This window comes from Ascaphus truei, chromosome 4 (assembly GCF_040206685.1).
Source record: "Ascaphus truei isolate aAscTru1 chromosome 4, aAscTru1.hap1, whole genome shotgun sequence".
In the NCBI taxonomy this organism is placed as follows: Eukaryota; Metazoa; Chordata; class Amphibia; order Anura; family Ascaphidae; genus Ascaphus; species Ascaphus truei.
In genome coordinates, this window is record NC_134486.1 from 254,743,248 (window position 1) to 254,766,159 (window position 22,912).

At 39.7% G+C, this 22,912-nt stretch overlaps 1 protein-coding gene across 4 annotated transcripts in view; it reads left to right on the forward strand.

The window, feature by feature from the left end:
• Positions 1–22,912, forward strand: part of LAMA2 (laminin subunit alpha 2) — a 736,088-nt gene that overhangs the window by 641,805 nt on the left and 71,371 nt on the right. For all 4 annotated transcript variants that reach the window (XM_075597283.1, XM_075597284.1, XM_075597285.1 and 1 more), the window contains 7 exons: positions 3,570–3,713; positions 5,574–5,707; positions 12,894–13,053; positions 17,002–17,126; positions 18,363–18,525; positions 19,820–19,964; positions 21,140–21,278. In XM_075597283.1, the coding sequence (XP_075453398.1) occupies positions 3,570–3,713; positions 5,574–5,707; positions 12,894–13,053; positions 17,002–17,126; positions 18,363–18,525; positions 19,820–19,964; positions 21,140–21,278 (1,010 nt within the window). The remainder of the gene's footprint in view (positions 1–3,569; positions 3,714–5,573; positions 5,708–12,893; positions 13,054–17,001; positions 17,127–18,362; positions 18,526–19,819; positions 19,965–21,139; positions 21,279–22,912) is intronic.

A 22,912-nucleotide genomic window follows, 5' to 3' on the forward strand; every position in this document is an offset into this window, starting at 1 on the left:
CAAAAGGAATTATTGTGCTTTATACAGAAAGCTTACAACATGCATTATAATAAAACCAGACAAATGGAAAAGGAACTAAAACAAAAACCCTAGAATTTATCACAAACAGGCCTCCAGTAGGTGCTCCAAAGGGTATTGGGATTAAAGAATGAGACCCTCACACATACAAGGGAATCCCCCATATGAGTCTAATTTCTGGACTTCCGATCTGAATCTTTATACACAATTTCTATTTGAGTGGAATCAGATGATTCCTACCTACCCTGTACAGGTGTTTCCTGATCATCATCTGTCACTTTCCCTTAGAAACTGGCTATTTTTATGACCTAGGATCTGGGAGAAGACAACTATTTATTCAAAGTTTAATCACAGAGTGTAAAAGACTCAATAACTATTTCCCAGTACTTCACAAATACATGGTACCAGTGCCATTATGGTACAGATAACCTCCTGGTGCACACATATTAAATGTAATGGACCCCTTGTTAACCTTGAGGGGGAGATAGATTTTCTACTATTTGTCATAGTGATGGTTTAATACCTTCTGCAACATGACAACCGATTCTGGTCATAGTATACTGTACATACGTTTAAATAACATTGTTGTAAGTTGAGGCTGAAATTATACTATGACGAGCTAAGAATCTTGCCCATCGCTTTCTAACCTCACTCACAATAACATATTTTGGATCTTGGGATAACTCGCCTCTGCCCTAGCTGTCATCCACATCTGTAAGTATTGAGAGCTGGTTGTACCCCTTTAATTGTTTCACTACTAGTAAAAAGAACACACACAAAATTTAACATTTTCATGGCTATATTGTGACATGTGGTGTTCTCTTGAATTTTATTTATTGGTATATTTAATATTTAGGTTGAAGTTCAACTTGTTAAATCAATCTTGAAATAGTGTACTGTAGGATATAACCAGTTTTTCAGGGATTCATTCTACATTCTTACCAAAACTAAGAAGCAATACATCAGATACAATTGTATTTGGTGTAGTATTTATTTTGAGGCCTCAGACAGATAAAGAATAAGATATGGTTTACAGTTTTCACACCTGAACTTCCATAGCACTTTTTCCAATGCAAAACCGCAATAAATTTGACTCTTTAAAAATGTGTTTTTCGCTGAATTCATCCATGCATCCATGCAGAAAAATCATGATTTAACATCTCATTTGCATGCACTTTTTGCCCGATTTGATGAAGCATTGCCTGGAAAGTCACAAGCAGAAATCCTGCCTCCACGAGACACACATGGGCTCTCTTTCCTCCAAAAATCCAAATTGGCATGTTTCAGGGAGGTAAGATTTCTGATTGACTTTTTGACAAAATGAAATCTCGCATTTTAAAATATAACCTGTGAATATGTAAATAAGCCATTTTACATATCTCACGGAATTACACAGCCAGAAACCAATCGCGTAAAAATATATGTTTCTGCACGGCTTGGACATGTGATAACATCTTACTTAATATGACGAGTTGCATGCATTTTCATGAAGTGTAAGGAATAGGCCCGTAGGATTATCATGCATATGTTTCCATGTAGATATAATTAAACAACCTCATTCACTTTCTTGCTATTATACATGTAACTCTATTGTTTCATGAGTTGTAATAGAAACATCTCTAAATGTGCTCAATGTGGGATTTTGAAGTAGCTTCCAGTTTGTACTTGTAAAACCGCATGGTTTGATATGGTCATAAATTGTGGATTAAAACTGGCAAAAATGTTGTATTACAAATTACAGAATTTCAACCACACATATAAAAAGTGACAAACAGCACGGTTTAGGAGCCAATCCACCCGGTTTTCACTTTGCAGGGAGTCTGAAATAGGAGAAGTACTGGCGTCCGACCCAACTATATCAGAACCCACAACCTCTGCTATTAAGGTCATGCCTTTTCACTTGAAAAATACCTACTAAGGTCGAAACGGTCGTTGTGTATGGCGCAATAAATTTGATACTTTTGCAAATCCGTGGAGGGCTGGATCTTTCCTTTTCAAAAATTAAGGGCGGCAGCAGCAGCTCTAACATTGAGATAAACAGAATGCTGGGGAAAGCTGTTCTCAAAGCATACTTTTGAGCTATATTTTAGCACCCTCCCCTTGGCTTCCTTTAAAAAGCAGACCATTTCCACTTCTTGTTTCCTAGTTTAATGTTCCTTGTGTACAAAAAGAAGCACACCTGGGAGATATGTGACAGTAGAGTTTTCCAGTGTCTGTTTTAGTTAAATGCTAGAGCTGCTGTCCTGAATAGCAGAGGGTTCTGATTCTGTTGGTCTGACACCACTACCCTCATCATTACAAGGGCTCTTAGATTTGGCATTATTGGTCTTCTGCAAATAATTTGCATATTAGCATATCTCCCAGGGTACCTCAGGTGTGCTCCTCCTTTTTTTAAGTGTGTGTGTCTCTCACTAAATTATTTGAAGGGATATATATACAATTGGAGACACTTTGCAAATTGAAGTTGTCCTGCTCTGAAAGAAAGAGCTACTAGAATTCCACTAGTTTGCAAGAAATACGAGTTTGGTCATCCGCACGGATTAGCAGACCCAGAATGAAACTGCTTAAAAGAAGAAAAAAAAACTTTTCCACACGATTTGGACATGTGAGAATGGCTTACAGCTGTGTTACACAAACTAGGGGTGGGGCTCTAGATTTTCTGGGGGAGGCGCGGCAGTTATAGAGGTCCCACGCTCTCCACCCAGGCATTTAAATTAAATGCCGGAGGCCTCGTGAGGCCTCTATAATACACTTTACCTTCCCTTCCAACGACGCGTCGTCCTGGTCAAATGACGCCCTCGGGGTCACCATGGTAACGTGATGTCACATGACCCGTGTGTCATTTGACGCCGGGATAGAGCAAGGCGGGGGCGAGGCGCCGAGGGGAGCAGGCAGGGGTGCGCACGGGGGAACGTTTTTGCATCCTTGGCTTACAGAATAGCAAAACATGCAAATTCGATCGGAAAGGGCTCTTTCCACACAAAATGTCACAACTTGCAGCTACTAGAATATCCCCCAATGTCTTCAGCTATTATGATTACAGGGTATTACAAGTACTTCATTACAAAAGTATGGAAAACGTAAACTTTACTGTAAATAGCTGGTTTTTGGGGCCGAAAAATAATCTTTGATGCTTGCTAATTTTTGTCTTGCAGCTAAAACGTAAACATCTTAGAACTCTCTCCTAAGATATACTGCAGGAAAAGGCAAACTATGCACATTTACTTAGTAGAATAAAGACTCTCTCTGCTGAATGCCACTTCAAACCACCTTTCTGGCATCTGAATATGATTTAAGTGGCATAAAGGAAAAAAAACTCTGAAAAATATCAGTACTCCTAAAAAAATAAAATATCCAGAAAGTGAATTCCTTTGATCAATATTCTATCAGCTAAAGGAAGAATTAACAAAGGATCCAAAAGTGTTTGAGTGACAAACAACTTTTTTTTTCTTTGATGGAGTTGTACGAAATGTATAATATCAACATTAATGCTTCACATTTACTTTAAAAATGCACTTCGGCATAAGTTCTTTTGTGGTTTTTTCCTGCAGATCAAAGTTTCCGTGTCGTCTGGAGGGAACTGTATTCGTACGTATAAACCTGACATTAAGAAAGGCAGATACAATACAGTTATTCTAAATGTTAAAACAGCAACCCCAGACAATCTACTGTTTTACCTTGGAAGCATCAAATTTGTAAGTATTTATTCAATCGAAATAGTTACATAGTTAAATAGTAGATGAATTGAAAAAAAAAGACATGCGCCCATCAAGTTCAACCTATGCTAAAGGTACATGGCAGATACTTTATCCTATATTTGTACTTAACGCTGCAGTTCAAGCTCCCGTTTTTTATTTTTTTTTATTTTTTTGTTTTACTTCAATAGTTTTATGTGGGCAATCTCTACTTACCTAAAGAACTGCATAGCTGCCGGTCAATTCGTTCTCCATCTATTGATCGGCGAAGTTTGGCGACATCTTTAGATCTGGGGAATGTAAATGGTTGCTATAGGAACAAACGTGCTTGTTAAAATAGAATACAAGAAAATTGGTATTTCAAAGTTGTTGTTTTTTAAACAGAAAATGATAAAAGTATTTTTTCTTACTTCAGAACTGATTTATTTTAAAAAAAAACACACATGCAGGATATTGCTTGAACTGCAGCTTTAAAGTATATTGATCCAGAGGAGGGCAAACAAAAAACCCTAGTGAAATATCACCCAATGATATCTCATAACTGGAAAAAAAATTCCTTCCTGACTCCAAAAATTGGCAATCAGATTACTCCCTGGATCAACATCCTTCCTATGTTTACTTATTTGGTAAATCCCTGTATACCTTTCCGTTCTAAAAAGATGTCCTACCTTTCTTTGAACAAATCTATTGTATCTGCCATCACAGTCTCCATGGGTAATGAATTCCACATTTTAACTGCCCTTACTGTAAAGAACCCTTTCCTTTGTTGCTGGTGAAATCTCCTTTCCTCCAACCTTAAGGGATGACCCAGTGTCCTTTGTACTGCCCTTGGGATGAATAGTTATTTTGAAAGCTCCTTGTACTGACCCCGAATATATTTATAGTTATCACATCCCCTCTTAGAAACCTCTTTTCTTATGTAAATACATCTAATTTAGCTTCATAAGTTTGATTGCCCATCCCCTTTATTAATTTGGTGGCTCTTCTCTGCACTCTCTCTAGTTCCATAATGTCTTTTCTAAGGATTGGTGCCCAAAATACTCACTGTATAACAAGATTCTATTACTGATATAAAAATAAATATGATGTTTTAGGACTATTGTTTGTAGAGAAGAACTAGTCAGGGTAAAGTGACATTGTTACAGGTAAATGTAAAACTGTAGACCTTTATAAGTGTATGAGCATGACTACTGTACTTGAATGAACATGAGTGTGGAGAACCAAAACAAAGGGCTATGTGGGTATTAGAAACTATAAATGTCTAGTACGCTGTACTGTATTTCCATTACAAAATATAAATATACTGTATAGAGCACTCCAGAAGAACAAGTTTAAAAATATCCCTTAGAGCCAGGGTTATACACAGATAAAGGTAACTGGATGTCACAAATTACTCAAGAAGCTTCATTCACCGCACTGTACATATCTACAGTAGGCACAATATTGATTTTAAATAAAGAAACGAAAAAACACATTTATTGTATTAACAAGCCAAATGAGTTAGCCAAACTAATCCTTCTTTAGGTTAATATAATGCTGAAATGTATTTTGTCAATACAACATGTATGCATGTCTTAAACTGTATCTCTATACTTCTGCTGAAGTACCCTGTGCGCTTTGAAAGCTTGTAACTATTTGTTGGTCCAGTAAAATGTATCACACTACCTTCTCCTCCCTCACTTCTTACCTTAATACATGGAAGAAAGGACCAATGTAGCTACCCAGTCCTACCCTGCTTTCTCTGTTAATACAATAGGTATGATTCGTATTTTCAATTTGAAATCAGTGGTGTTTCTTGATAAGTACAAAGTAGCAACAGATTAATATTGTTCTAATTTTTTGTTCTTTAATTCCTGCTAGACTGACTTCCTAGCCATAGAGATGCGGAAAGGAAAAGTCAACTTTTTGTGGGATGTAGGATCAGGAGTTGGACGTGTTGAATATCCAGATTTAAACATCAATGACCAGTCTTGGTACAGAATTGAAGCTTCACGGTAAGTTTCAAATGATGTAGGAAATTATCTGGGTATGTAAAATCTTTAAAGTTCTGTGCCTAATCTAAAGACATTTAAATAGACCACAAAAGAGGTGATTAAATTACCAAACCGCTCTTTCTCCAATGCTCCTATCTTTACTCAATAACATCAACAACTTGTTCAGATATGGCCCAAGTCATTGTCTCAAAACCCATCCCTGAAAAAGCAAAAAGCCACAACTTTAAAGACATTATCTGCCATGACAGCACTGCAGGAGGCTCCATGATGCGCTTCCCCCCGCACTCACAGCTTTATTCCTCGGGCACCGGGTCAGCTGAAGATATGTATTTCTACCTCAGTCAATAATTCCACGGATCTAATTTTTGTTCCAGTATTTATTCAGAGACAGATACAAAGCATCATATAGTTATTTTCAGGCAATTAGTTATGATCGGGGAGCTGTATACTTGTTGATATCAGTTTAAGGTCAGTTCAGCTCTGCTTTCAGAACACACAGGATAAAGCACATACCTTCTCCCAGGAAATCCGGACTTACCCAAATATGGGTCTGCCGCAATTCTAAGAGCCTTTTCCCCGAGCTGTATTTTGTATCAGTATGTCTGTTACCTCTTGTCCTACCTCCCTGTCGTCCCTAATAATAAGTAGAACAAACCCCTTGTTCTTAGCATCTCCACAACCCTGTGTAGATACCAAAGAGGCCTCACTATTCATACTCCTTAAAATTCTCAGCATATTCTATGGCCTTGTAGGTCTTTCTTCCTGTCTATAGGTAACAAATCGTGCATCATTATTTTCCCGCTCTGTATCTACATTAACTATTTGTATACCAAAAAAAATAACAAAAAAACAATAAATAAATTATATATATATACAGTGGTCGACAGATCACCAAAAAATCTACACGCCAAACAAAAAAATCTACTCGCCACCTAGTACCACACGTGTGCTACTTGGGCCAATAGGAGCTCGCCACGATGTTAAATCCACTCGCCTGGGGCGTGCAAATGTATAGGTTTGTCAAACACTGTATATATATATATATATATATATATACACACATACACATATTGTAATGCGTAGCTCACCACAAACGAAGCGCGACCTCAGTGCTGAGGTAGGGAATTGAGCAACGCCAACCCACAGCCACGCGGGCATGCCTAGAATGTAGATTGCTCGTGCAAGTCAGAAGTATAGACATGAGAGTAGTAGATGGTACTTGCCAGACCTGGATTGGAGAGTAGCGGATCGTCGGGTACGTAGCCAAGTTCAGGATAGGAGAGTATCGGATCGTCGGGGAACGTTGCCAGGTTCAGGATTGGAGATTAGCGGATCATTAGGGTGCGTAGCCAGGTTGAGAATTGGAGACTGGAGGAAGGTAGGAAGATATCCGGATCGGGAGTAGAGAGGTGCGGAGTCCAAGGTACGTAGCATGGTCAGGCAGTGGCAGGATCAATAGGCAAGGCAAGGTAGGAGATAGAGGAACAGGATGTAGCAAGGTACAGCGTAACACAAGACTATGCTCAGCAATGAGAGTCTATAGCAAGAGGGTATATTAAGGGAGATCCTCCAATGAAGAGCCAGGGCGGAACCAGGAAACCGAATCCTATAGGCTGCTGGTGCACACAGGTGTGCCCTATGATGCAGGAGGAGTACACAGAGCGCAAGAACTCCTCTTGTAGGTGAATGGTAGTTTGCAGAAATCAGATCAACATGTATTAAAAGAAAAGAGAAAAAGATCATGGTACAATACAGTTTAATAAACAAAAAATCTTTAGAGCAGTGAGCTCCAGTACACTCACATGTTCCACGATCATAAAAGGCAGTGTAACCAACTCAGGTTTAGGAGCGACGGCGATAATACAGCAAACACAGCTACACACGAATACTCTGGGTAGGATTTTGATGTGATGCAGCCTGATCAGGAATGGAGGCGGGACCGAGCGCGCACATCACTGAGGTCAGGGGGCAGAGACCGGAGCGCGTCACTCCCACGCCAGTCCTGTCCATCACCAGGACGGGGGCGGAGACTGGGGCGTGAGTCAGAGAGGAGGCTGGATGAGCGCACTCGCCGCGCGCCAGAGCAGATGTGGAGCGCGGGTGGGCAGACAGGCCGCACTCAGTCTGCGCGTGCGTAACGGGGCAATGGGACTGCGCATCCTGGGTGTCCGTGGCGGTAGGTGTTTTCAGGTGAGGCGACGGTCTCCAGTCACCAGGATGGCGGATCCTCACACATATATACATATACATATATACACAGATATATACATGTACACAGCTCTACAAATTGTAGAAAATGTTGCTCGCCCGAAAATAAAATGCACTGCCTGCCCCCAAGAATTTTTTTTAACCCCCCACCTCCATCCCGCTGTCCAGTCTTACCGACAGCGGATGTAGTGGCGCGGTGCAGCGCTCTTCCGGCATTCTTCTTCAAGTCCTGGGTCTCCCCCTCCAACTCGCGTCAAAAGGGTTGAGCCTGCGTTGCCATGAAAGCGTGATGTTGTAGTGTCCTGTTGACATGGCAATGCAGTGTCAGAAGTGGCTGCCACTCAGAAATGCGCTCGCTCACACATGCACACAAACAGCCACTGGGCCACTCACGCATGCGCACAAGCAGCCAGCGCCACTCAGCATGCATGCAAATGGCGACGTGCTGCCTCAAATTCTGCCGCCCCCAAAATTCTGCTACCTTAGGCCTGGGCCTATCGGGCCTAATGGGAAATCTGCCACTGTAGAGGGGGCAGAGTCACAGGTGTCATAGGGGACAGAGAGTCAAAGGAGTCAGAGGCGGCAGAGAATCACAGGAGTCCAAGGGAAAAGAGAGTCAGAAGGGAGCAGAGAGTCAGAGGGGAGCAGAGAGTCAGAGGGGAGCAGAGAGTCAGAGGGGAGCAGAGAGTCAGAGGGGAGCAGAGAGTCAGAGGGGAGCAGAGAGTCAGAGGGGAGCAGAGAGTCAGAGGGGGCAGAGAGTCAGAGGGGGCAGAGAGTCAGAGGGGAGCAGAGAGTCAGAGGGGAGCAGAGAGTCAGAGGGGGCAGAGAGTCAGAGGGGAGCAGAGAGTCAGAGGGGAGCAGAGAGTCAGAGGGGGCAGAGAGTCAGAGGGGAGCAGAGAGTCAGAGGGGAGCAGAGAGTCAGAGGGGAGCAGAGAGTCAGAGGGGAGCAGAGAGTCAGAGGGGAGCAGAGAGTCAGAGGGGAGCAGAGAGTCAGAGGGGAGCAGAGAGTCAGAGGGGAGCAGAGTCAGAGGGGAGCAGAGAGTCAGAGGGGGCAGAGAGTCAGAGGAGGGCAGAGAGTCAGAGGAGGGCAGAGGGGGGAAGAGAGTCTCAGGAGTCAAAGGGGGCAGATAATCAGATGGGGCAGAGGGTCACAAAGGGCAAGCAATCACAGGAGTCAGAAGAGACAGAGAGTCAGATTGGGCAGAGGGGACAGGAAGTCACAGGAGTCTGAGGGGGCGGGGAGTCAGAGAAAACACACACACACACACACACACACACACACACACACACACACACACACACACACACATACAACAGGACAGTCATAGAGAACATACACACCAATAGGACAGAACAAATAAACACACAACAGGACAGACACACACAGCTCACCTCTCTCCGGTCCATGCTGCTTCCATCTATGCTTGGCCACACCCCACAGACTCCTAACACCTCCTCCTGATTGGCTGCATTACCCAGCAGCAGCCAATCAGGATAGAAGCAATGGCCCTGCCCTCTCCCTGCTCTGGAATATTGGGGAAATTCTGCAGCACCATTTTGATCCTCTCACGGAACCCCAGGGTGCAGCGGAACCCCGGTTGGTAAAAACTGGTCTATGCTGTTCATCCTGAAATCGTCCTATCTTCAGCAGTCACGGTTACATTCCGCATCTTGCCCCGGTGCTAGACACAGAGTCTGGCTACATCTGTAGAAGGGTTATTCATGTGGAGGTAGGAGAGTAGGGCTATTCCCCCCACTTTAGTATAATCAAACCCTTAATCTTGTTCTAGACATAATATCACAGCAACTACTGTATCAACAAAAATGCAGAGTAAATGACATTTCTCCTGTTTACTATAAGAAATACATCTTAAACCAATATAATTTATTGCAGAAAACAGAGCTGTGCTTGTGGCGTTTTTATATTTATATCACACTCTGTGAGCATATTATGTTGAGCTTAGAAATGTCTATTCTGTGAGTATATTTCTCCCCTTTATCTCTCATTTGAGACATCCCGCTCAGGGGGGGAAATTGATTATCACTATAATAAGCTTCATATACAGAGAGGGAAATGCCATTAGAATTTACAGAAAGCTGAGTTTCATATTAAGATGTCTAATAGGTTTATTTTGTATGCATTTGAGCATCACTCAAGCCTGGCATGTGTTTTTTGTCTCAGACATCTATTTAACTGTATGCTATATACGCTGTAGATTTGCATGAAGCATTTTAGCACAATTGTTCATGGGGCCTTTATATCACCTCCTGCTTATTGCAGAATACGACAATCTAATTTATGGATGACATAAGAAATTAGGAGAGTAATAGATTGGACTGTCCCCTTGCTAAGAGCCAAAGAGATCTATAGCATCCCTTTCATCCCAAATCTTGTGCCCATGTTTGTAAGAATCTGACACAGATGTTTACATAATGAGGTTTACTCCAACTCAGATTGGCAGATTTATTGACACAAATAGAGGACAATTAAGCAAAATAGGCATAAAATTGGAAATATCCCAATATAATATATGCTATGGGTAACTATTGTATACCTGTTTACACTTCCAAGATACACCTTCAAACATTGACACCAAGAGGTACAAAAATAAAATACTTCTCTGAGCCTAACAATTGCCTTGATACATTTCCCGTGTAGTTGAACTCAATTTGTTAATAGTTTTTTGTACAGTGTTTCTTTGCTTATTATGAATACATTTTAAAAATGGCACATAAAGTATTGGCAATAAAGGAACCCTTTAATGAAGGGAATTTATTAAAATGCAATAGTGCTGATTGGTGCACTTTTGCAGATTTATTTCAACTGGGGTTTCTGTGTGATAGTGCCCTGATCGGCACTATCGCAGCTTATTAAACAACAGCCCTTTTAGGGGCTAAATCAATACATGTACCAAAGCGACCCCCATTCAAGGATCATATTGAATTAGCACCTACAGTAAGTATTTGTCAGCTACTTTCACATTATAAGATAATGCAACACCTTCCAAAATTATCATAGTGTACTTATTGCATTTTTCTTCAGCAACAGAAAGCAAAACATGCACAGTGTGATAATGACACAAGAAGAAACTGGTTTAGTCGCTGGCCCTTCTTCTGTGAGCTATAACACCGATGATCCGATAGTATTGCACAGAAAGCCCAATCGACTTTGGTGATCGGAGCTTACAGAATAAGGGCCACTTATGATTAAGGAGAAATGTTCTTCTTTTGCACAGAGCAATACTTTAAGATGTACAGTATAGGGATGTGCAAACTTTTTGTACACGTTAGCAAACTGCACATTTCCTCTGTAACCCCTGCGTCTGCCAAGCAACAATAGGACATTGGCTGCCCTTAGCAGGTTCTCCTCCAAGGACATGTGACTATGATAAAACTGTGAGAGGACTGGTGAAGGAGGAGGGACTATGAGGTGGAGTGAGTCTTAAGTGCTTGGGGCAGACATAACAGATCAGATCTAAAGGGAGCTAAGACAATGAGGTTGTGTGCAGATTCATCCTGCACAGAGAGACCTGCATGAAACCCCACATGGTGAGAGGAGAGGGGACAAGCAGAGCCCAGCAGCTCACACTGTGACAGCAGACAGGGGCCAGCGAGAGACTGCAGAGGATCGCCCCAGTCTCAGGGATAGCAGCAGCAAGCTGGCAAAGCCGCAGACAGGCTCCCAGAGCAGGGTACCATCATCAGCCCATCCGGTTAAGGGTACTGAAAGTAACTGGAGAGGGGGATCCTCACTACAGAAAAGGGTATCAAAGTTTTTGTGAAGAGACAGGCTTGCCACGGTACCACACTGAACATAAGAGCTCCAATGTTATGTGCTAGCACCTACACCCGGACCCCCCTATAGTACAGGGTTATGGGGACTCTGAAAGACACTAACACACACACATACATGCGCAGTGGTGGGTTATGCTGGGATGTTAACAATTGTGTTGGGTATTGTATGTAGTGATCCTAGTTAGAAGGGTCACATGGGTATTGATAATTTGAGGTCTATGCCTGTTTCTTTTATTGAATTATTTTTATATATCCTGCTGTGGTGTCCCCCTTCTTAGTGGCTCCACTCACGTGTGAGAGTTACTATATTGTACGGACTATGGCCCTCGTCTCACAGACTGAAGTATAGTAAAATAAAGAGGGGTTACACATCCTTTTTGGTTTGGCAAAAAAGTTTACTCCGATTCAAAAGTTTGCAACAAGTTTGCTTAAAGTCTATGGACATTGAATGTTTGATTAATTTTGATAACTTACAGTATGCTTTAAAAATTCGCTAGCATTTTTAAAAAAAAGTTACCGGCTTAGTCAAGGTTCACAGACGATTCAACATGCATTGAGTCAATATGCATTATAATTGAATTTAATATGTCAATTTGCTAAATTCTCTAAATTCGTTGAATTTGCTTAACGCTGAGACTAAATATAGGGCACTAACACCATGTTTCGATCGCCCTCTGGCGATATTTTGCTGAAACCTTACTTATTTGGTGACTTTATTAGCCCTCTGAGGCTTGGCACATTGTTTCACAAGGAAATACATTTGGGGGGGAAAAAACGCTTAACATTTCATGAATCTATTTTGAACAGTTTTTTGTTCCTTTTGCAGTCAACATTTTAATTGAATATTTCACAGGTTTTACAAACTTTTTGAAAAGTTCAATTGAAATTGCCACAACGCGAATCACCAGGGTCGCACATCTCTGCTACTAGTGTAGTTCAGCAGTCTTCATTTCTATACTTTAATTTCCCTTACTCAAGAATTGATGTCAAGAAAGTCTAAGTCTAAAGACAGTAAGACCTTTCTGCTCTCATTTTCGAGTACATACTGTAACCTGATCCCCTTTACCATCGTATAACTGTTATGCCCTCTTATGATCCCAAGATTCTAGGGTACTTGCTTGTTAGACGTTTCAGAGTTAATTATAGTGCATGATTCCATATTTCTCCTGTGTTGTTATTGCAGGTCAGGAATAAATGGCAGCATTTCAGTGCAAGCTCTGGATGGTCAGAAAGCTGGCACCATTCCCAGCCAATACAGTTCAGTGTCACTGCCTGGATATAGTATTCTTGATGTGGATTCAAATGCCATGCTCTTCGTTGGTGGTTTGACTGGAAAATTGAAGGTAACCTAATGGTTGAGCAAGGACATATCTGTGTCTAAATGCCATTATTTAATATAACCATAAAAGCTATGGAATTCCATGTGTCTAACACCTTTAATATATTTATAGTGCATGAACATCATGGCTATATGGCTATATTAAAAAATGTACGTAGTATTTTTTAAAAAGCTGTAATTTTGTATGTGTTAGAAAATGTTTCAAACATTGTGTTTATTTTCCAAAAGGAGAAATATATATCAAAAAGAACAGTACAGATACAATGAATATAATTAACTGTATACGTATTACAATTTCAGCAGTGTAACATTTTTCTATTCCTGATAAAAGGTGCCAACAAAAACAATTAAAAAGGTAAAGATTCTACCGCATATTACTACAGTATTTAAAAAAAATATATAATGTATGAAAATTGTGAAAATACATTTACAGATGTAACAAGACTCTCTGTCTCGGGCACCGCGGTCAAAGCAGCAAAAGTCACAGTGTCTGCCACGATCATGCTGTAGGGGTCCATGCTTCCGAATGGAACCCCTGCAGCTTTAACCTTCCTGTGCTGCAACAACCACGAGCACTAAAGACAGTTAGCTTAGCTACATCTGTTTGTGTGTGTGTGTATATATATGTATGTACATATATACATATTTACAAAGGTTCATAAATGGCAGCACTCTCCTGAACAAAAAAAAGTCTTAAAGGGCTAGCTGCCGTGCTAGGTAATCTGGTAGATGCATGAAGGGGAGTAAGTGTATGAAGCATACACTAAATCCGGCACTGACAAAAGTTATGTAAAATCATAAAAAGGGTTTATTGATTCCATAGAGCACCTTATTTATATAAAATGCTACTTCTCCCCCCCCCCCCTGCCCCCCCTCTGGGAGAGCTTGTTACCTGTGAAGATCCAGGAGAGATGAGCGTCCGCGATGGTAAGGAGAACATGACACACTTTTGGTGATCCTCATATTCTTATCTTGGGGTCATCAGCGCCTACAGTCGCAATAGGCTCCAGGGTTCCTGGAGACAGTCCCCACCACGACAGACTTCACTCATACTCCTACCCAATAGACTGTTACTTAGGCAGGAGTATATAAAAAGGATTCTTTATTTGTGCAGCCACTGTCGTTGTTATTATAGCGTATGCATGGGTTTGTCAGGATAGGTCCCAGACTTCTGAATGGTACCTGACCTCTTGCAGTCTTGAGGCCTTGTCCTCTGTGCAGATCTTGGGCTGCAGGTCTCTACCCCAGGAGGGGAAAATCTCAATTCCATATCTCAACCCTAGGAGGGGGAGACCTTGACTGAATACAATTTGGAACACTTCCTCCCTAAGGCACAAAGGGGGAGGGCACAGTCTGCACCATGATTGGCTGTACACACTTCACCTCCTCCCTGTCACTCAGAGAGGCAGCATGAAGGGGGGTAAACCCACAGGATAGCCTGTCACTGTCTGTAGCTATCAGAACTTACGTGGCAGGAAGGCAGAAATATAGTCTGGAGCAGCCATGGTTATAATATGATAATATACATTTTGATAAAGCTCTATGGAGCGAAACATGTCAATGTAATTTTCTCCCGTTTTTTTTTTTTTTTTGCTGCAAATAAATTGTTGTTCACCCTCTTCACTGTCTCATATGAAGTGGTGCAGTGTCTTTTGGCTTGTTGCCAGTTTTTTCTTATAATATGATCAGACTGTTTGATAGTGACTAACTATTATTCTCACTTGCATTATGGTGTATGACCAATGTAACTATTTAAAATAGGTGAAGAATAATTATCTGAAGAAAAGAGCCCATCAATAAAGTTCAGCAAATTTGTTCATTTATCATGCAGATAAATCCATTAGCCTTATAATTGTATTGTAGTTGTAAATGTTGCCTATATTCTGTGAATGTTGTTAGTATGAAAGGTCTGCGTACTGTACCTCAACAAAATTCTTAAAGCATCTATGAAAGAAGCTCTGGAATTACAGTATAGTGTCCCGGACCATGATGATCCAAAGTAGTTCAAAGGCCATTCCATTTCAATGGAGCTTCATCAAGGGGTGTTATGATTTATTCACTTAGATTTCAAATAATTATAGATCAAAATTGTCATTTCTCTTGTAACCTGTACTTACGCATGTTCATATAATGTACTCACAATTTCACATAAACGTGCACACATTTACTGCAAAGGGTCTCCAGATCCTTGAAAAGTGCTGCTCTGTACAGTACGTTACTTTCTTGAAAAACTACTAAAGAAGTAGAACATTTTATATTGGTCCTCCAATTTCTAGGGCTATATCAAACAAACATGGCACCTTTGTATAAATAAATAATACAAATAAGACCAAATCATGGTACAGAATAGAATCACCAGCATTTCGTTTCATTATAGTAAAGAAAAATCCAGAAGTAAAATAAGTGGAATGTTACACCTGATTAACCACATTTGTTATATAACTTTCCATATTACAAGTCTCAGATAGCCAAGTGCATATGGATGCTCCGCATTATGGCATAAGCAATAACTTTGTTGGAATAATTCAAATAAATAATAATAATGTAGGCCTCATTTAGAATGGTGGATCATGCACAGCTGAGTATAGGAGCCAGATGGTGAGCTAATTAGCTGGGAGCTTACCACACTATGTGCATGCACTGACATTTTGACTTGTCACATAAATGAAGATTTGTCAAACCGAAGGACATTAAACATGACCAAATGTTGTCTCTGTTGTTTATTTGTTTAATAGTATATCTTAATACCATCTTCAGCTTTCCTTTATATTATATTCTAATATAAAATTGAAAAAAATATATATTTTTCACATGGAGGTAGTCTATAGGCAACTTAAAGCAATCCCACCATGATATTCTCATTATTATTTATGAAATTATATAGCTGAACACTGTTATTTTCATCTCCAGGAGTCATGTAGTTCCCAATATATTTACAGATTTAGTTGGCAGTGTTCTTGCTGTATTCAAAGATGGTTGCCTGTATTGTCCAATAAGAAGCCACAATGCCACAACCCCACCTCAGTGTCAGCTTCTTATTGACCCATAGCCCCTATAAAATTGGCAAAGTTTGGGAACTGAAACACCAGAAACTAAAACTGTGATTGTCCCAGGAAACAGGGTGTCCCGGAGTTCAAAGCAGCTGCGTGATTGCTGCTCTAATGTTCCAGCAATGTAAATACGAACAAATTAACTTATACCTAAAAAATATAAAATCCAATAAAGGCATGCAGTTAGGTTTGGATGGTGTTAATTATCAAAATTAACAATATTAACATAAATTAAAGCTACACTCATCAGAGAAAGTGATTTATTCAAACAAAATTCTTTAATAGACTTAAATATGCATGCAATCTAGTTTGCTCTTCTAATAGCAGTTATATTAATCCAAGATAAATTAAGTTTTGTTGCAGGTTGTGATATCTTTTGATACACAAAATTGACAATATACAGCTCAACCCCCTTATGACGCTGTGCTTGAGGTACAAAGAATCACATCGCGCTATAAGCGGATCGCATTATAAATAATGTACAATTGTTTGCATTGTACAATAAAGTATTTAAGATACCAATAAACGTGTTGTAAAGTATTCATAAATATGAGAATTGGGAGCCATGCTTGCATCGCATTATAAGCGGATTCGCGTTGTAACGGATCGCCTTATAACGGGGTTGAGCTATACATGGTATACAAATTTAGCAAAGATTATTGCTCCCAGTGGCTCATTATCGTGGGATATTCTGTGATAGCCTGTGTTACCACTGCCATTGAGTCCTATGGAAACTCTGTGATAGTACATATAGCATTAAAAAGAAGACTATCAGCGGGAGAAGTTAGGTTTGCTATATCTAAATATGATCTCGGAGGTTGGTATAAAACATATTTTTGTTCATCTACACAATAATTAGGTATCTGATCACTGCCTTTTTTAATTACTGGTTACATTCACAGAAGCCAGATGCTGTTAAAACAACCACATTCTCAGGTTGTATGGGGGAAGCATTCCTGGACAGCAAACCTATCGGACTATGGAATTACAGGGACAGAGAAGGTGACTGTAAAGGATGCTCTGTCAGGTGAATGTTTTATTAAATAAATAAAGTTCTATATTATGTCACATTAATTTACCAATTAAAAGTGTGATAGAATTATGATACTGTTAATATTCTATACTAAATAGTATATATAGGTGACATGCATTGTGTTATACACACTACCTCCTCGCCTTCTAATTCTTTACCCCCACTGCTATGCCCTCCATCTCATTATGTCTGCCGCCCCATGGTTCAGCTTCCTTCTGCTCGAATCAACCAACTTTCTATCCCCAGCCATGGGGGCCAGTGCTCCTCTGACAGCCCATTGAGAGGGAACACTGCTTCTATAATGATGCCCCCAGCTAGAAAATGCTCCCCCCAGGAGACTATTGCTCCAGTCCTCAGGGGCCTAAACCCTACCGCGTTCCTCAGCCTCCTAGAGTTACCTCCCATGCTACTTCTTCCTCCTGGTTCCCACTGATCATGTGACCATTTAGATTTAACTCCACCCCCTCTGCTCTTAAGTTGGCCTTTACCCCTCAGCCCCCCTGTGGGCCGCCCTTCAGACCCCCACACTGCATGTGGAACTTAAGCATTCCGTTGTGTAGGATCCCCACCATGTTCACGACTTCCCACAGGCAACGGAACTATGGGTGCTACACAATGCGAGTCACTGACTCCAAGTTTGCCCACCCTCACCTCCATCCGGCGGCGTCACATTGGAATCTGCCCCTAACTAGGTATTCCACCCACCATCCCTGTGCAACTTTGTTTCCCTCTGCGGCTCCCTCAAGAGCCTCTCCCGGTCCTATCATTTTCTGAGGAGTCTAAGATGTCCAGAATGATGGTGTAAGTAGGAGACTGACACCCCTTCATATAGCCTTCCCTTATATCCCTCCTCTGTCCCGCACCTTATTGACTACCCATTCAGGGGCACTCGAGCCATACGTAAACTCGAGCCATGATAAACCCATCACTTATTGTATAAATACATAAACACATCATTACTGTATGTTAAGGTTAACTATATGTAAGTTCAGCATATCAAATTTCACTTGTGAGTGCACTGACTCAGCAGATGATACACCTTAACTTAATGAAAGTCCGTATTGAACTTGGTAAACTACAATTTGTGTGTGTAATTTAGCATTCTTCTCCATAAAGGAAATTTTTATTTACTATAGTTTGGTCTGTATCAAAGATAACATGATTACCCAGTTCTTTTGTTCCCTAGTAGAATCCATGATACTGAATGTAGAGGTTTGCTTTTGTTCAAAGCCCACAGGTTGCAGACAGTGAGGGGACTGTTCAGTTCGATGGAGATGGATTTGCGTTGGTCAGCCGTCCTGCCCGATGGAGCCCCAATATCTCTACGATAATGTTCAAGTTCAAGACCTTTTCTTCAAATGCGCTGCTAATGTACCTGGCAACAAATGACTTGGTATGGAAATTAGGGATGAAAATAAAACAGTAATTGGGACAGAATCGAAAATTGGTTCGCTTTTAGATAAAAAGGTGTTCAACTGTATAATTCCATAGAGAATCCAACAGTCAAAAAGTTATTACAAAATAAAAAATGTTTGGAGGCTACTTGAAAGGATTTTCAGTTTTACAATATCAACATCCTGCAAACACTCTTATTTCATAATAACAGTATCATAACAAATTGCTGGAGAATTAAGTATCTTTTCCCCCTTCACGTATATAGTGGACCTAGAGGATTAACTATTATTTTTTGTAATTGACTTTTTTTTGGCAACTCATAAATCCCCCCAAACAATGATATATTATTATTATTATTATTATTATTATTATTATTATTATTATACAGAACAGTCACTTTCATTTATTCACATGTTATGCTTCTTCAAGGCTGGGTCTCTGGGTCTACAGCTCATAATGTGACTTTACCTAAAACAGCAATTACGTTCCCTTCTTTAACATGGTAACCTGAAAGCTGATTATACTGTATGTAAAAACAATGTAGGAAATGCATCTCCTCAGCATATGCTTGACACCAATCTATTGTAGCATAACGTTTTGGCGGTAATCAGATTTGAATCCCCAAAATAGGGCTTTTGCAGAAGTACAGAGAAAGTGGAGAGGGAAATAATGCCAGAAAGTAATGTTATGTCATTTACTTTATCCTAACCGTGGCGTTACTCCTATCCAGACACTGAAATAGGACTTTTACATTATCTGGATGTGTGTAACACCGAGTTTACAATTGTAGCCAACTGCAGGATTTTGAATTCGCAGCTCCTTCGTCTTGAGATGCAAATCACACGATCACATGTGAACATTTTCACCAGCACAAACGCAATGGGTGAAATAATGTTGTACACACCTGTTGGAATAACTTAAATAATGTAATGTTAAGTCCCCTTGTTATGTTTAGTGGACATTAGCGGATATGCAATATTATGATAATGCCTCATTTAAATTTAAAAAAAGGTGTTCCAATTGGAATACAACTGAACTGTTTTCCAGCACAGGGACCTGGCTTCACAAGATAACGAACAGGGGTCTGTGTACAGTATATGTTAATAATGCACACTCTTTTTGCAGTAGAACACTCTTGTGTTTTACATGTTTAGTACAATATTAAGGTTAACTACCCATGACAGTTGGAATCAGCAGAGGTATATTACAATGCAATGATGTGGTTATGTAAAGACCAAAGGAAAAAAAAAATATTTCTATTCAATTGCTTTACATATGATTTTTGTTAACAGAAAGATTTCCTGAGTGTTGAACTGAGTGATGGTCGTTTAAAAGTTAGCTACGATCTGGGATCAGGTACTGCTTTTGCAGTTAGCAATAGGAACCATAATGATGGCAAATGGAAATCCTTCACCCTCTCCAGAATACAGAAACAAGGTAAGTGCCTATAATTATTTAGATATCTCATATTATTTGAAAAAATTCAGCCCACAAAAAGCTGAACTGCTTATTATTGATAAGCTTTTAACATTATTGTCTGCTTCCACTGCTAATTGAGGGTATAATGATTATATGTACTGTATGCATATTTTCCACCTGCAGCATTATTCTAAGGTTAAAAAAGACCTTGCTACAGAAGTCCTGTATTCAAAGAGACATTGTAAAAGGTTTGTTGAAGGACATACATTTGTAAAGAAGTAGTTGTATGTATGTGTTTATTTATATACTGTAGCGTCATTAATATACATAGCGCTTCACAGTAGTAATACACGTGACAATCATATAAATAACAAATAATACAAATAACAGATCATGGGAATAAGTGCTTCAGCCATATAAGTAACATTTCGGAAGAGGAGTTCCTGCTCCAAAGAGCTTACAATCTAATAGTTCTGTGAATACTACGGCCTGGATACATCAAGCTGGGGTAATGAATAAATGCTGTATTACTGGTACACCAAAACGCGTTATTTTTTTAGTGCAATACATCATTGCAGCACCACGTTGGTAACCACAGGCATGAAAAAGGGTTAATATTATTTGTACTATACGATTCTCTAATAATAGATATTATAGAAACCTATAGTAGAAATATTATTGAAGCGATCGCGATGCGGTAATTAACGCATTATTAATGGTCGCCTTAATTCCCACGTTGCTACTTTGAGTCAAATATCGCAGTAGGTAAATTATTACCACATTCTTGATATATTCCATCATAAAATTGCGGTAATAGGACACTTTTTTTTGACCGGGTGCGATATCAACTCTGTTTTATCAGAGATTGATGTATCTGGGCCCATGTAAGATACATATAGATACTTGCTATTGATTTGCTATTGATATGCTATGAACAATATTTTATACTATACTGAAAAAATCATATTTTCATCACTTTTCCATTTGTTTAGTAAATGTTTTGCAATGGAATATGGAAATATCAAATGAACCAATACTATCAGTTTAATAAAATTACTTGTTCTTCACATATGAGTAATTTTTTCGATTTACTTTGAATACCAACTTCAATTTAAAAAAAACTGCTCACCAGAGAATTCAAGAGTGTTTTAGGCATGTGCTATTAATAAAAACATTTCATAAATGTTTTCTAGCCAATGCTTCAGTTGTGCGGGAAGATACCAATGAGGAGGACAAAATAACCATTACTTCAACTGGAAGTAACTTTGGTCTTAACCTAAAAGCAGATGAAAAGATATATTTTGGTGGACTGCCTGTACTGAGAAACCTAAGGTAAGGGGGGTGCTAACCGTTTTGGTACAATTGTAAAATAATAACAGTAACAATACTTGCTTTTTTTTTTATTTTAAACATTTGTGAACTTGAGAGTCCTTTGATGAGACTACACCCGGACCCAAACATACTGATCAACTGTCAGTGTTTCTATGGGAGACCCTAGAAAGCTTAATTGAAAATGTCATTATCGCTCTACTCTGCCTCACCCCAACAAAGTAAAAATAGAGGGCCATATTTACTAAGTAGTCTTATGCCATAAAACACAGTTTAACGCTTTAAGACACCTTACAACCAATTCAACTGCTTAGCAAATATGGGCTGAATTGTTCTCCCTCATTTTCATCCCTAACGCACCTCCTTATATTTTTAGCAATATGCAGCCAAACTTGCCCTGCTGCTATGAGACGTTAGCCTCCCTGTCTTTGCTGTGCTTATTTTAATGGTGCTTTTATCGTATACAGTAGATGTACTATATGTCCATAGGTTGAACTTTGGCTGAGAAAGTATTTTTAAATTCGCAGGAAAAAAACATTTGCAGTAGCACATTCTAATATGTTGCTGACAATTTTATTAACTTTTAATATCCGGCTCTGATCGTTGCTAAGGTGGAATTTACAGTGCTTGACCGGTCTGCACCATATAGCACAGCAATCTGCTGTAGACCCCTTCAGCACTGCATGTGATACATTTCTGCTGAAAATAATTTGTGTTTTTGTTTCTTTTTCGGTCCCAAGTATGAAAACAAGGTAATAACTCAGACTTATATTTTTGTCATGCATGCACATGCAATGCATTGGCTAAATTAAGATGGCTCATGTTGGTTTGCTGGGCAGAAGCTCTTGTAGCATACTTTAGCTTTACATATTTCAGCTGTTTTCCTGTGGCTGTGAAACAAGCGAGCCAATCTTGCTTCTCTATAGTGCTTCATGCTGGCCCCATGCGTACGGAACACTGCTGCATACAGTACACACATTTCTCCTAGCCATCTCACACAGCTGTGTATTCCTTGCTGTGTTTGTTTTGAGCAAAAAGCTGCTGGAAAACAAATTCAACAGAAAAAAAAAAGAAAATCCATACACAGTCTGTATTTAAAGCTCTAGCCACAATTTATACACAGTATGGGGCATCCCAATTACGTTACAGTCTGAGCTACACTCTTCAGCTACTGGATGGGAAGCCTATTCTGAGCCATACAAATTAACGATGGTAGTAAAATTAAATGATTAGTAAATAGAAATAGGTCTCCTTAGTTAAAAGTGAAGAGAAAATAAGTTTGGTACGAGTAGATAAATAAAAAATGATTATGTGGAGGTATGAACCGCACTCAATTGTAATGCAGTCTAATAAATAAACAAGGGGTAGAAAAAGACAGGAAATGATACAATCAAAATGCATCACCGTTCCAAGATTATTCACCTTTGTGCCATTATTTGCATTAGTGATTGATGTTCAAAATCATCTTATAAAAATAAAACAAGGTGAACATTTTTGGGGGGAGTATCTTAACACTTCACAAAGGTATTGTATTAGAAAAGACAAGACAAACATGCCCACTAGGCCTCTCAATTACAAAAATTGAACTGCGCTCATGGTGGTATATACTCTCTATCCCCTCAAAACACCCCTAGAAA